The following is a 13506-nucleotide window of genomic DNA, read 5'->3' on the forward strand; positions in this document are numbered from 1 at the left end:
ACTCTAGAGGCTTTACGGGTCCGCCCTCCAGCCAATCGGCGCTCTCGCTTAGTATGCGCCCGCCCCTCGCCTCGTTCAGGGATAGGCTGCGCCTCCCGGCCTCCGAGCTTCGGGGAGCCACTGGGGACCGGCCTTCGTCTGACACGGCCAATCAGGACTCCAGAACCGAACGCGTCCACCCCGCGGTGTGGGCCCGCTGGGAGAAACCGCCACAGTGGCCGCAGGAGAGTGATGAGGAATGTTAGGTGGACTTTTCGTAGGCCAGGCCATCCTGCAACCAGGCCGTGGGGAGGCACAATTGAAGGGAAGCCGCCTTCTCCGTGCTCCCCCAACAAGTGGCCAGAGGCTGTAACCCCCAATGACCTGACACACACAGGCCGTAGAAACGTCTTTATTGAAGAGGACAGGGGTCATGCTGTTTGGGGACATGCAGTGAAGAAGGGGCAGTCGTGAGCTGTCCTTGGTGGTCAGGGCCCCAGGTCTGCCCTGGACCCGCGGGGCCTTCAGGTTCTCCCTCAGGCTGTTGACCTGGCCCAAGGGCTTTGAGGTCCTTTGGGGCCAGTAACTCAGATTTGGTGTCTTGGACCTGTGACCAGAAGATAGATTGAAATGGGGGCTCCAAGACTTGGGATTCTCTCAGGGCCTTGGGTCCTCCACGTATTATAAACAGAGGCTTTGGGATTTGGGGTTCCCTTAGGGCGGGCTCTTGAATTTGGGTTACTTGAGATCCTTGAACTCAGGGCACTGAGTCCTGCAGTTTCCAGGATGGGAATTCCTGGTTGGGGGTCTCCTGGTGCCTACGAACAGGGCTTGAATGCCCTGAGAGCCTGAAATGCCTATCCTGACTGAATCTCCTCTGTCCCAGGCACAAGGATCTCATAATTGGGTTTTCTGGGGATTTGTGATTAGATTTTTAAATTTGGGATTCCCTGGGGATTTGAGGATTCCATGATTTGGGGGTCCTGGGAGTTAGAAACTTGGGATATTCTAGGGGGCATAGGACTTGGGGGCACAGGAGAGTTTGGGACATATATACTCTGGGGTGTGGGATCCCCAGAGTCCAGAATGGGGTCTCCAAATTTTGGGGTCCCCCAAAGGGGGAAGTCATTACTTAAAAAATAGAGAATTTTCTGGGAGCCTGACCAGCACAGAGGCTGGGGGCCATGTGGGGTGGGCTTCATACAAGGCACTGGGGGTTTCTTGAGGGTGCAGAGGGTAGGAAGACTTGGGGGTCCTGTAATTAGCACTTCCAGGACTGTTTTGGTGTCTATAATATAAATTGGGGGTGACAGTGGGCTAGTTAAAGTGAGTCTTTTCTCAAGAGGAAAGAACAAGGGTCTTTGTTAATGGAGAGAGTCTCTGAAAGGGGGATGGAATGTAAGGGCTTCGGGGTGACCATAGGATCACAGAATCTTGAGGGAACTGATGTTAAATGGGAATAGTGACATGGTATATTACTCTGGAGGTGTGACCTATGTTTATTTCAAAGAGAGTCAGGGAGAGTCTTTGTTAATGGGGGAGTTTCTGATCCACTGATGAGTGACTCAGAATGTCCTGCTGTGGAACATTATGTGGAAAGGGTCACCATCATTTGGGGTGATGCAGAAATCTGTTAATTAGGATTCTGCTCTGAGGGGCTGGGAATAGGGAAGGGACTAGCCTGAAGATGCTACTTAGGGAATCTCTTTCTGGGTGATATGGGGTCTGTATTTGGGGAGGGGGTTATCATGGGGAATCTGTTAATAATGGGACCTCAGTGATTGAGGGTTGGCTAATGGGGGTCTCTATTCTGGATGTGTTACTGGGAGTCTCTATCTCAGGGTGACTGGGGACTCCTTATGTCAGGAGATGCTAGAAGGGACTTCTTTGTCTTTGTCAGGTATCCAGGGCCTCTAAGACTGCATCTCTGCCCTCAGCATCCACGGAAACCAGCAGCAGAAAAGCAACCTAAAAGGAGGAGAACCTGGTCACACCATGATGCATGATGCAGGAACATCTGGTTCCATCACCCCCAGCTCTCCCCCAGTGTTTGGGATCTATCTCTGGCTTGTGTGCAGTGGAGGGTGTTCTGCTTCCTTAACCTACCCACTAAGAGTTGTCACCAAAAGTTAGTGCCAGAGTGCCAGGCCCTATACCCTAAAGACTGTTTCTGGGTGTGCTTACTAGCCACAACTTTTCCTAGCTTCTATTTCAATCCCCAACTAAAGCCCAGACCCTAGTACTCAACAGCCTTGTGAATGCCTCTCCATAACAGTCCACAGGATAGGGGACAGGGCTGGCCACAAACCTGGAGATAGAGTTCTCTGATGCAATGTCCTTTGGAGTTCGGACTGTCGTGAAGGTGCGTTTGGGCTGTGTCACTGGAAAGGAGAGTAGGGTGAGGGGAAGATAACTCACCTGTGTACTCAATACCCACCCAGAATCCTTGTCACTAATATCTATCCATGTCCCCAGGACCTATGGATTCTATCTAGATTCTACATTTCCAATCCCCATCTGGACCTTCCGAGTTCCCCCAAATACTTACTCATGTTAAGACCTACTCAACCTACATCCCTGATGCCTGCTCTTAGCCTCATTTTTTGGGTTTGGGTTTTTTGTTGTTTTGGTGCTCGGGATTGAACCAGGGTGTTGCATATGCTAAGCAACTGCTTTACATCTGAGTTATAACCCCAGCCCTCCAAGCCTTGTTGTTAACCTCTTCATACCCTGTAGCACCCGTCTCAACATTTTCCTGGGCTGTGCCCACAATTAAATATCAGAGATTTTGTCACCAGCATATACCTGAAAACCCATCACCCTTCTGCCATTCCCAGACCCACATCCCTCCCCATGTTCCAGCCCCCAACTCACTTGTTACTTGATGTACTTTTTTGGCTCCAACACTGTCCCCAGGGGGATCGGCAGATCCACCAATCCTGGGAAGACACAGAAGAAATCAGAGTCACAAGAGGCCAGGGTTTGCCTGGGAGGTGAGCCCCAAAAGACCTAGAGGAAAGGGCTAGGGTATGGATGGTAACTACACTGTCCTGCTGGTCCAAGAGGAAGAGACTATCTAAGGGGGTAGATCAAGGCTGTGAGTGGCCCCCTGGATTGGGGGTCAGAGTTTGGGCTCACCTCTGAATGCGGGATGCTGGTGCAAAGACTCCATGCCGTGGGGGGCAGGTAAAGTACCGGACACCAAAGACAGAGCCATCGTGCTTGCCTGTGGGCTGGTCCAGCTCAATGCCATACCAGTAACCTATAGCAGAAGGGTGTCAGGATGCCCCAGGGCCTGCCTGTCCCCCAGCCCAGAATCCCTATCCTCACCTGGAGCAAAGTCTGTCTTCCCATAAAAGCGCACAATCCCCTGCTTCTGGCCTGCCACGAGGACTTGGTCTCCGACTTCAGCCTTGGCCCCCTCACGCTGCTGCAGGCTGCCCATAGATGGGGATGATGGAGACTTCTTCTTGCCTGGGAGGAAATGGTAAGGGGTGAGTCAGGCCTCAGATGCCAGCTTTGGGGACCCCATGTCACCAGGGAAGTCTCAAGATAAAAATCACAGGAACTCCAGAGTCTTCCCCAGGATTAGGACAGGGGATGGTATTTGGGTTTGAAGGGAAACTGAATCCCAGATGCCAAAGAACTAGAAGAGAGGGGGCCTTTAGACTTGAGTGGAAACTGAGCCACAGAACCTACAGAACCCTAAAGTCTTTTCTCAGAGCTGAGGATATATAAGCCAAAGGAAAAACTGAGGCAGAAGTCATGAACCTAGAAACTGTCCTTTTTACAATGCTGGGGTGTGGCTCAGTGGTAGAATGCCCTGGGTAAGATCCCCGGCACCATAAGAAATAAAAAATTATTTACAGGCGTGGTGACACATGCCTATAATCCTAGCTACTCAGGAGGATTCCAAGTTCAAAGCCAACTTGGGCAATTTAGTGAGACCCTGTCTTGAATTTTAAAAAGGACGGGGAATGCAGCTCAGTGGTATAGCACTTGTCTAGCTTGTGTGAGACCCTGGGTTTGATCTTCAGTACCACTAAGTAAGTAAATAAATAAAGCAATAAAATAAAATAAAATAAAAAGAAGGGGAGCTGGACAAAATAGTTTCTACATGTGGTCCCAGCATTCAAGAGGCTAGGACAGAAATTCAAGACCAGCCTGGGCAATGTAGCAGGACCCTCCCTCAAAAGTAAATCAATCTTGGGCTGGGGAGATAGCTCAGTTGGTAGAGTGCTTGCCTCGCAAGTACAAGGCCCTGGGTTCAATCCCCAGCACCACAAAAAAAAAAAAAAAAAAGTAAATCAATCCATCAATCAATTGTAAAATAAAATGAAGGGGGATTTGGGTCTCAGAATAAGTAAATCAAATCATAAAAGCCAGGAACCCCTGGAACAAGAACTCCCAGAAATAGTCTTCCCCCCAAATGGGGAAGACTTTGGGTTTGAGGGGAAACTAAGTAGAAGGCAGGAGACCCACAAGTTCTTTCAAGAAATGGGCAGGGCCAGAAAGGAGCCAAAATAAAACTCAGTTAGAAAAGCCAGGAGCTCAGAGCTTATCCTCTAAAACTAGAGTTTGGGCCTGAGGAGAAACTGAGTCATAGAAACTGAGCTATCCAGAGAATGTCCCCATGACTGGCTCATCCCACCCCCTAGTGCTCCCCCTCTGACCTTTGTGTTCCCTTCGGCCTTTGCCAGTAACACGGGAGAAGTCCATCCGGGGAGTCCGGGGCGTGGAGGTGACAGATGAGGGGGGTGCATCTACTGCTTTGGAGATCTTGGACACAGAGGCAAAAAGACCTGGCGGAACAGAGACTAGGTTGGGGGTTGTCCAAGCCTCTCCCTTGGCCATGTCCTCATCTTGCACACGCGTTACCCAGACTCTAGCATTAGAACTACTGAATGGACCCCCATCCCCACTCCCCTGGGCTCCAGGTGAGACTGACCCTGCTTGGGAGGGCAGATGAAGTACCGGACACCCCCAACACTGCCATCATTCTTGCCCTCGGGTTCATCCAGCTCCACGCCGACCCACTGGCCGCTGGCAAACTCTGTGGTCCCGCAGAACCGCAGCGTGCCCGTCTGAGGAGAGAAGGGAGAATATGGCTTGGGAAGGGCCCTAGGGAGGAAGGACCACTAGCACACAGGGTGGTGGAGCAGGGGATGTACGCAGGAATGCTGGGCTCAAGCTTCAGCTTCAACATCACCATTTACTGGCTATCTGACTTCTCTGTGCCTCAATCTCCCTATCTGCAAAATGGGAATAGAACTCACACCAACTTGTAACATTATGCTGTCCAATATAGTAAATAACTGCTAGCCAAGTATGAAAATTTTAATTAATTCAAAAATTTATTTCCCCAGTCATACTAGCCAAATTTATGTATGCATGTATGCCTGCATGTACTAGGATTGAACCCAAAGGCACTTTACCACTGAGCTACATCCCCAGTCCTTTTAATCTTTTAATTTTGAGACATGGTCTTGCTAAGTTGCTGAAACTGGTCAGGAGCTTGTGCTCCTGCTGAAACCTTACTAGTCTCTGGGATTACAGGTGTGCACCACCATGCCTAGATCTGATGGACACATTTTTAAAATACCTGTAAAGACGCTTAGCTGTAGAGAGTCCTCAGTGAGTGTGGTTACTAGCATTGCGTGAGTACTCCCAGTTGCTTTTCTTTTTCTTCTTCTTTTAATGGTACTGGGGATAGAACCCAGCCCTCAGTTTCTTATCTATGAAATGAACTAACCTGGACTGGAGGTGTAGCTCAGTGGTAGAGTACTTGCCTAGAATGTGTGAGGCCCTGGGTTCAGTCCCTAGTGCCATTAATTAATTACAAAATAGTAATTAATAGTGTTGATTTTGGAGGTTGACATGGGGACTAGAACAGTGCCTGGCACACAAAGAACACTTAGTGTACACCAGGCTTTAATTCATTTAAGCCTCACACAGAGAAGTTTCAGTGGCCTGCAGAACTTGTGATCCAGCCTTTCTCTGCCAACTTCTCCCCAGTCACACTGCCTTTCTGCACCGTGGGGTCTTCATACTCGCTGTTGCCTTATCTTTGTGCGGGGAACTCCTTCCCATATCTGCTTGGACATCACTCAAAGAAGCCTTCTTAGATCAGCCCAGTTAAAATCACTCCTGCTTCCTGCCAGACAATTTAAATCCATCTATCTAATGGTTTTCACGATCCTTTCTGCTTCTAAAAATGGTTTTAACCATAGTTGGATTTTACTGACTGGCTGACTCTTCACTGGCAGTGGCACTCCATGAGAGCAGAGTTGGGTTGAAGGCAGCCTTCTATCCTTAGGGACAGATTGGGCTCAGCATGGAGCCTGAGTGACACTAGCCAAATGAACGAGAGTTGGACTGCCCAGATAAAGATTCTCTGGCCTCCGGCACTTTACAGCTACTCCCTCTACCTGAAACCCTCTCCTCCTCTCCTCTTCAGCTTCAAGTTGGGTGCATCCCCCATCACACCCCTGAGCACTCTGGCTTCTACTGTCCTAGTCAAAGTCCTGTCCACTCTAAGAGTGGATAGGGGAGCTGACTAGGGACCATAAGACCCCAGGAGAGCCACAGATGCACAGAGCTGTGCTGATCACTCTGCTTATTTCAACCATGACTACTCTGGGCTGTCGTCGTTTGGGTGTCAGTCTCTTTCTCCCTTTAAGCCATCAGCTCAGCACAGAGTGAGGCACAAAGGAAGCACTGACAGAACAATTGTTAGATGGAATAAAGAACTGTGTGAATGACTGAGAGGCGGGCAGACAAAGGGGACAGTCTGTTCGCAGCCCAAAGACCCAGCTCTGAGGGATGAGGGAACTACCCCCACCCACATCCATCTCTGACCTTCTGACCATCCAGCAGCACACGATCTCCTAGGCGCAGGCCCAGTGCGCTGAGCATGAGATTGCCTGGGACATTGTCGTAGTTGGGTAGTGTGACCTTGGGGAGGGCGCAAGATAGTGGTACAGCTTCTTCCAGCAGCGTCCGCAGCTCCTTGGCCACCAGTGCTGCCTCTGCCTTGTCCAGGGACATGTCCATAGGGTCTGGGACCACCTCAGCTGGCACCTGTCCCTTCCGATTCTGTGGGCAAATAGGAAGAGAGGGGACAGGGGCTCAGGGGTACAGGCCACACCCCCATGGAGGCTACCAGTCTGAGTGGAGCTGGGATGGGACTACAGCATGCCCTGGGCCATGGGAATAAGAAGGGGTGGGGCATTCAGGTGCAGACCCCAGGGAAGTCCACCCCTGTGGTGGGGCTGGGGATGTGTCAAGTAATGCCCTGTAGCACTGGGGATGGAGCCAACAGAGAATGGGGGTGGTACTGTAGGTCATGCCCTTGGGGAGGTTATGCCTTTAGGGACCCTAACCCTGTAACAGGGCCTTGGGAGGTGGGTGTATATGAACACTGAGAAGGGGGTCCTGTACTATAGGCTCAGATATCAAACTGAGGCAATGGGGAATGAGGAGAGAACAGGGGCACAGGCCACGAACCCCCAGGATGCCAGAGGTATTGGGATTGATAACAGAAGGGAATCAAAGATCATACTGAGGGTTTAGGAGGGGCCCAAGCCTCTCATTCGCTGAAGGCTTAACTCTTACTTTCCTCATGATCTCAAATGCTGTCTGTACAACCACAGGGTCAGTCAGAATTGGAAGAAAAGATATCTTTGCTGAGTGACCCTGAGGAAATCCTTTAATCTCTCTGCCTCAGTCTCCCCATTGTAAAACAGGGCTTGTAACATTTCACCTGACATATAATGAACCCTATTATCAGCTATCATTTCATTCGTTGAATGTACAAATTGTTTTTATAGTATTTTAGGAGTAGAGAAATACAAGTGGTTCTCATCCTCTGCAGCGGTCTGTTGGAGGGTAGTAGATGGAGGGAGCAGGGAAAGGATAATAGGGCTGGGCCAGAGTGGCAGTACCCTCAGCGCTGGGTTGGCGCCATGCTCCAGCAAACATTTGGCCGCGCCCAGGCACAGGTTGGAGGCAGCGATGTGCAGGGCTGAGCCGTGGTTGAAGTCACTGCACGTGGAGTTCACTACTGGGAAGTGGGCGAGAGGAGGGTTCTGGGTGAACTTGGTGGGAACCCAGCCCTCCTCTTACCTCTGGGTTCCTTTCTTATCCCGACCCTGGCCTCTCGGTCTCCGCCTCAGCCTCTGCCAGAGCACCACCCCTCACTTTTACGCCCCGCCCCTCCCTGGGGGTGTGGCCCACTGACAGTGCACGGCGCAGGCTTCCACCTCCTGCTTCCCGCTACCTCCTGGGATCCTGGTCCGCTCCCCCACCCAGCCAGGCCTCAGTTCTGCCCCATCACTCCAGGTCCCTCTCACCCCGGGTCTCCACCTCTCTAACCCAGGTCCTCGAGGCGCCCTCCCCCTTCCCTTCCCAGCCAGGTCCCTTCTCTTACCTCGTGGCCGTGCACCCTTCAGCAGCACCCGTACAAGGTCGGGCACGTCAAAATAGGCTGCATAGTGAAGCGCGTTCATATTGGTCCAGCGACTGCGCAGGGTAACATCGGCGCCCAGCGCCAGCAGCTGCTGCGAGAGACGCACGGCCGCCGCAGGGTCCCCTGCACGACAGCAAGGGTCAGCTTGGAAGTCCTCCGAAGAGCATGCACCCAGCGCATGGGGAAAGCCTGGGGACTCCTGGAGTGCATCTTGGGGCATTAGGGCCTTGTTCTGGGAGGTTTTGAGGGTCTCGGGGCTAGAGACTTAGGCTTTGGGGCTCAGGGCTTGGGGGTTTGGGCCCTCACCGACTCCATGGGCCCCAGCCTTGCACGCATAATGGAGCAGCGTCATATCGGTCAGCCCATCACGATCATTCACGTGGCAGCCTCGACGCAGAATCTGGGAGCACCAGGGAACAGGTGGGTACCCAAACATGCGAGGGACACATCCCTTCCCTCCCTGGCTTCCCCTGTGTTCCTACCTCATTACCGATGACATCTATCTTGTGCTGCACTTGGGGCACCCACTGACGCACGATGGCAAACAACTCCGGGATGGTGGTCTGAGGGTCAAACAGAATCTCCTGGCACGCAGGGTCATTGGGATCGAAAAAGGTGAAGGCTGGGGTGGAGAAAGGTCTGAGGTCACTCCAGGCAAGCTGGACCCTCTCTCCCCTGTCCCCCCACACCACCCCAGGCAGGGGAGCTCAGTCTTTGCCTTTAAGAGCCTCTAATGCAGGGTCTCAAACTGGTGGCACACTAGCCACTCTCAACCCACAGGCATTTTCTGTGTGGCCAACATGAGGTTCCAAGATCAGGAGGTTTCACACAAAAATCTGGATGCATAATGTGTCTTGAAAATTTGAAAAATCAAGCATTTTTCGTAGGGCAGCAAACCCCAGTGTAGCACCTTCCGGTCTGCAAGCTGAAGGACACTACTACTGCTTAAGGACCCTGTGGTGCTGTCAGACTATGGTCACAGTTTGGACAAATGGCCAGAATTTTAAAATCTATCTCAGGAAGTCAAAAGTCCTGGTTTTAAGAAAATTCTCAGATTTTTCAAATATTGTGTAGTCCATATAAAATGTATCTATAAGTGAGCAGGATCCAACCTGTGGCCAGCCAGCGTGGTGGCCAGAGGGACATCTCGTTCCCTGCATTAGACTCTGACGAGTGTTGCTCTGGGGCCACGTCAGCACCCAGCAGGGGCCTCACACAGTGGCAGGAGCTGTGTGTGCTGAATGAATGAGTAAGCGAGTGATCAGATCAACACAGCCGATGCGGACGCGCTGCGTGGAAGGTGTCTCAGGAATCAGCCCCTGTGCTCCTTTTCAAACCCCATTCACACTGCTGCCCTCCCTGGCTCAGAACCCTTCCCTGGCTCCTATCCTACTCTGAGTACAGACCAAAGTCCTCCTGCTGGCACACAAGGCCCTGCACAATCTGGCCACTCTTCCTCTGTCCTCTCCTTCTTTCCCCTCCAGCCACATTGGCTGCCTTCTGTCCCTCTGATGTGCCAGGAAAATTCCTGTCTCCTTGCACTTGCTATTTTCCCACCTGGACAGTCTCCCCTCAGATCTCCTCATAGCGCCCCCCAGAGTGTTCCATCTAAATCAGCAACCCTGCCCTTCTCCAGTTCCTATTTTAATTTTCTTATCAATAGCACATATTGCTACTTAACACTTAACCTTCCTCTCTTCTTTTCTCCCTCCTTCTCCTCCCCTCTTTCCTCTTTTTTCCTTTCTCTTCCTTTCTTACTTGTTGCCCTCACTGGGATACAAGCACTATTTCTGTTCTGCCTTGCCACTCCCTTATCCCCACAGCTGGGCACAGCAGCCGGCATGCAGTGGCTACTCAGCAATCTCTGCTGAATTAACAACAAACAGATACAGTTTCCTCTTGGAGTTCACCTTAGCTTTCTCTCTGGCTTGGACCATATTTCCAGATTCCTTGGCATTTTTGTGACCAAACCCTCCCTTGTTCTACAAGTAGGATTCCCTGGAGGGCCCAGCTTAGACCCTCTCACTTCCCACTGGACCACAGGCCCCAGCCACATCCAGTTGCATTTCCAAAGAGAATTTTCCAGTTTCCCCTATAACTCAAGTCCTCAGAAATCTTTCCTATTTTTCTGCCAGACCTAAAGGTACTTGTCTCTCTAATCCACCAATAGTGGGTGATGTGCCCATAGATCCCATCTCTCCTGCCCTATCCTGGTGGTGCCAACTCTGTGAACCTAGTGCCTTGTGGAACCTCACAGTTGCTAGGGATTCCCAGTCAGCATCTTCTAAAATCTCTCTCCTATATCCAACTCTGGCTGCACTCCACCTCTCTACCAGAAGTCAGAGGGAGCTTTTAAAATTATAAATCAAACCTGCCTCTTCTTTGCTTTTAGACACACTGTTCATGCATGCGCGCGTGCGCACACACACACACACACACACACACACACACACAGAGCTCTCTTAGTATGTGTGCCAGTCACACTTAGAATATATCCACAGTCTTTCAAGGCCCTTCCATATCTTGCCCATGCCAACCTCTCGCCTCAACTCTGATCACTCCCTACATGCAGCTCTATGATCTTTCTGTTCCAAGCTCAGTTCTGCCTCAGGGCCTTTGCACTCGTTGGTCTCTGCCAGGAACTCTCTCCAGCTCTCCTATGGCTGATTCCTTATGCTTTGGGTGTCAGCCTAAATGTCACCTCATCAGAAAGACCCACCCTATTTGGTTTCAAGCAAGAGGTCCCCTAGCACTTATCTATTATAACTTTACCTTTTATTTCTTTTATAGCATTCATTCCAATCTGAACTCATCTGATTTATCTGTTCACTTGTTTAGTCTCTCCTGAGAGTGGGGACCATGGCTTGATTGTTCTTCATTAATTCCCCATCACCCAGTATAGAGCTCATTACGGAAGAGTAGCAAGCAATAAATATGGTTCAATAGACAATTAGATACTTTCAGTTTCTCCAACAGGCCACTCCCAGTTCCCACCTCACACCCTCCTACCTCAGATTCTTTACTCCTGAAGTTATCTCTCCTTGGACCCTCTTTTTCCTGACCTTTTGGTTAACCTCAACTTTCCCTCAGTACTACCCCAGATATTACCTCCCAAGGGAAACCATGTTTTTAAAATCTCTTGCAGCATCCTGTTCTTGGTAAACATAATTATCATGCTTTGAAATCACATATCTATATTATATTTTTAATACTTATTTGTGATTGTCATTGAAACCTGTGAGTTCTCTCAGAGCAAACCAAGCTTGTCTTGCTCTATGCTATGGCCCTAGATACTAGCATAGATAGAGCCAGATCCACAGCAGCTTCTAAGACATGTTTGTTGAATGACTATATGATTGAATAATGTGTCATGAACCAAAGATTAGGATTATTTCAACTCCATATTCCAATGGCTGAATAAATTAAGGCAGGGAAGTCCAAGGGCTCTGGACCACCTCAGGATCCCCCACCATCACCACCAGCAGACTTCAGCCCACCCTCCCTGACCATGCAAGTCTCCATGCCAGATTCTAGGGTGGGGATAGTGGTTACCGTAGTCCTTGGGGAGAGGGGCAGGTGCCGATGGGTGCACAACAGGCTTCTGCCGGCGCTCCTGGGTGGGGCTGGGGGCTTCGGGGACGGGCTCATCCTCTTCCTCCTCTTCTTCCTCTTCTCCTCGGGGTGGAGGGGCCATCGGGGCAGGATCTGTCTTAGTCATGGTCCTAGATGGCCCTTGGTGGTGGGCGGGTACAAGAGTTAGGGGTGGCTTGCAGGCAAATCCTGCAGGCAGAGGTCAGCTAGAAAGGGTGCCCCACAGGTTCTGGGCCCAAGGCCCCGGGTGGTCCCCGTGCCCCCAGCTCTGGATCTTGGACAACCATAGAGCCCCATTAGCCATCAGACGGCCCCGGGATATGCGCCCAGGCTATGCGCCCAGCGCCTGCCACCTTCCCCAGGCCCAGCCCCCCATTCTTCTCCCGCGTCAAGCCCCTCAGTCTCGGCCGCCCCCTCCCGGGGTTTGTTTATCTCGGGATGCAGGATGCTTTGCCCCTCCCCTTCTCGCAGGCCTCCCCTCTTCCCATCTTACCTCGAGTGGACGGGGTTGGAGACCGAGGCTGAGACTGAGGAGACCACGGGACTAATGGGGTGTCGGTACCCGGCGACGTGATAAGGGAAGAGAGGGAGACAGAGAGAAGGGGACGAGGCCCAGACACCGATCGGGGATGGGGGTGGAGAGGGAGGGGCGCTGACGGCGCATGCGCAGTGGTAAGGCGCGGGGGAGGAGATGCTGGGAGGCAGCTAGCAAGGATGAAGGCGCGGGAGACAGCCAGGCGAAGGGGCTAGACCCCAGAACTCGAAGAGGAAAATACTGCCACCTACAAGGATTTGAGGCACCGAGACAGGAGAGAGATGAAGCAGAGATCAGGGAAAAATAAAAAAGAGGAGTGGGAAAGCCGACGCGGTCTTTTTATCCATCCGCGCCGTGACAGCGCTTTCTCCTAGGTCTGCGAACCAGGCCAGTTAGGGCAGTGGTCTCTGTGCTGTGTTGATGGTTGTTCCCTTTCTCCAGAAGCTCAACCCCCAAGCTTACCCACTATGGGAGCCTCAGAGGTGCTTTTACATCACCACCGTCTTTGTCCTTATCATACAGGTCGAGAAAGTTTAAGTTGCTTGCCCATCAGTACACAGCAAGTGGGTGATGGAGCTAAAATTCGAAACCAGCCAGTTCATCGGGTCTGGTTCTTAATCACCGAGCTACATGGCTGTGCACTCAAGGCCATGTGACTACAGCAGTGTCCAGAAGACAGATCTGTCAATGGATCTCTTCTGAGAACCTGTATCTCTTGGAGTAAGGCCTCCTGGAGCCAGTCAAGGTCCCGGCTCAATCTCACATCTGGTTTGACTGTTGTCAGTTCTGCCCCAAATCACCCCAGCCTGGTGTCTGCCTTGCACCCCTCACACTGGGCAGGCCCAGTATCTCCATCTCCAGAATACTTACAGAATTTTATCACCCAATTGCAGGTCCCTATCCTGGTCCATCCTTCATCTTCTCCCACCTCAGC

General features: G+C 51.4%; 1 protein-coding gene across 1 annotated transcript; it reads right to left on the reverse strand.

The window, feature by feature from the left end:
- Positions 1-375: 375 nt before the first annotated feature.
- Clip3 (CAP-Gly domain containing linker protein 3) lies at positions 376-13474 on the reverse strand. Its single transcript, XM_047527522.1, has 14 exons — positions 12531-13474; positions 11999-12178; positions 8929-9068; positions 8753-8846; positions 8408-8569; positions 7923-8041; positions 6838-7074; positions 4928-5063; positions 4653-4781; positions 3310-3453; positions 3118-3241; positions 2854-2918; positions 2288-2360; positions 376-1947 (listed from the first exon to the last, which is right to left on the reverse strand). Exons 2-14 carry the CDS (start codon positions 12162-12164, stop codon positions 1893-1895), a joined length of 1644 nt encoding a protein of 547 aa, XP_047383478.1. The 5' UTR covers positions 12165-12178; positions 12531-13474; the 3' UTR covers positions 376-1892.
- Positions 13475-13506: the final 32 nt, after the last annotated feature.

This window comes from Sciurus carolinensis, chromosome 16 (genome assembly GCF_902686445.1).
Source record: "Sciurus carolinensis chromosome 16, mSciCar1.2, whole genome shotgun sequence".
In the NCBI taxonomy this organism is placed as follows: Eukaryota; Metazoa; Chordata; class Mammalia; order Rodentia; family Sciuridae; genus Sciurus; species Sciurus carolinensis.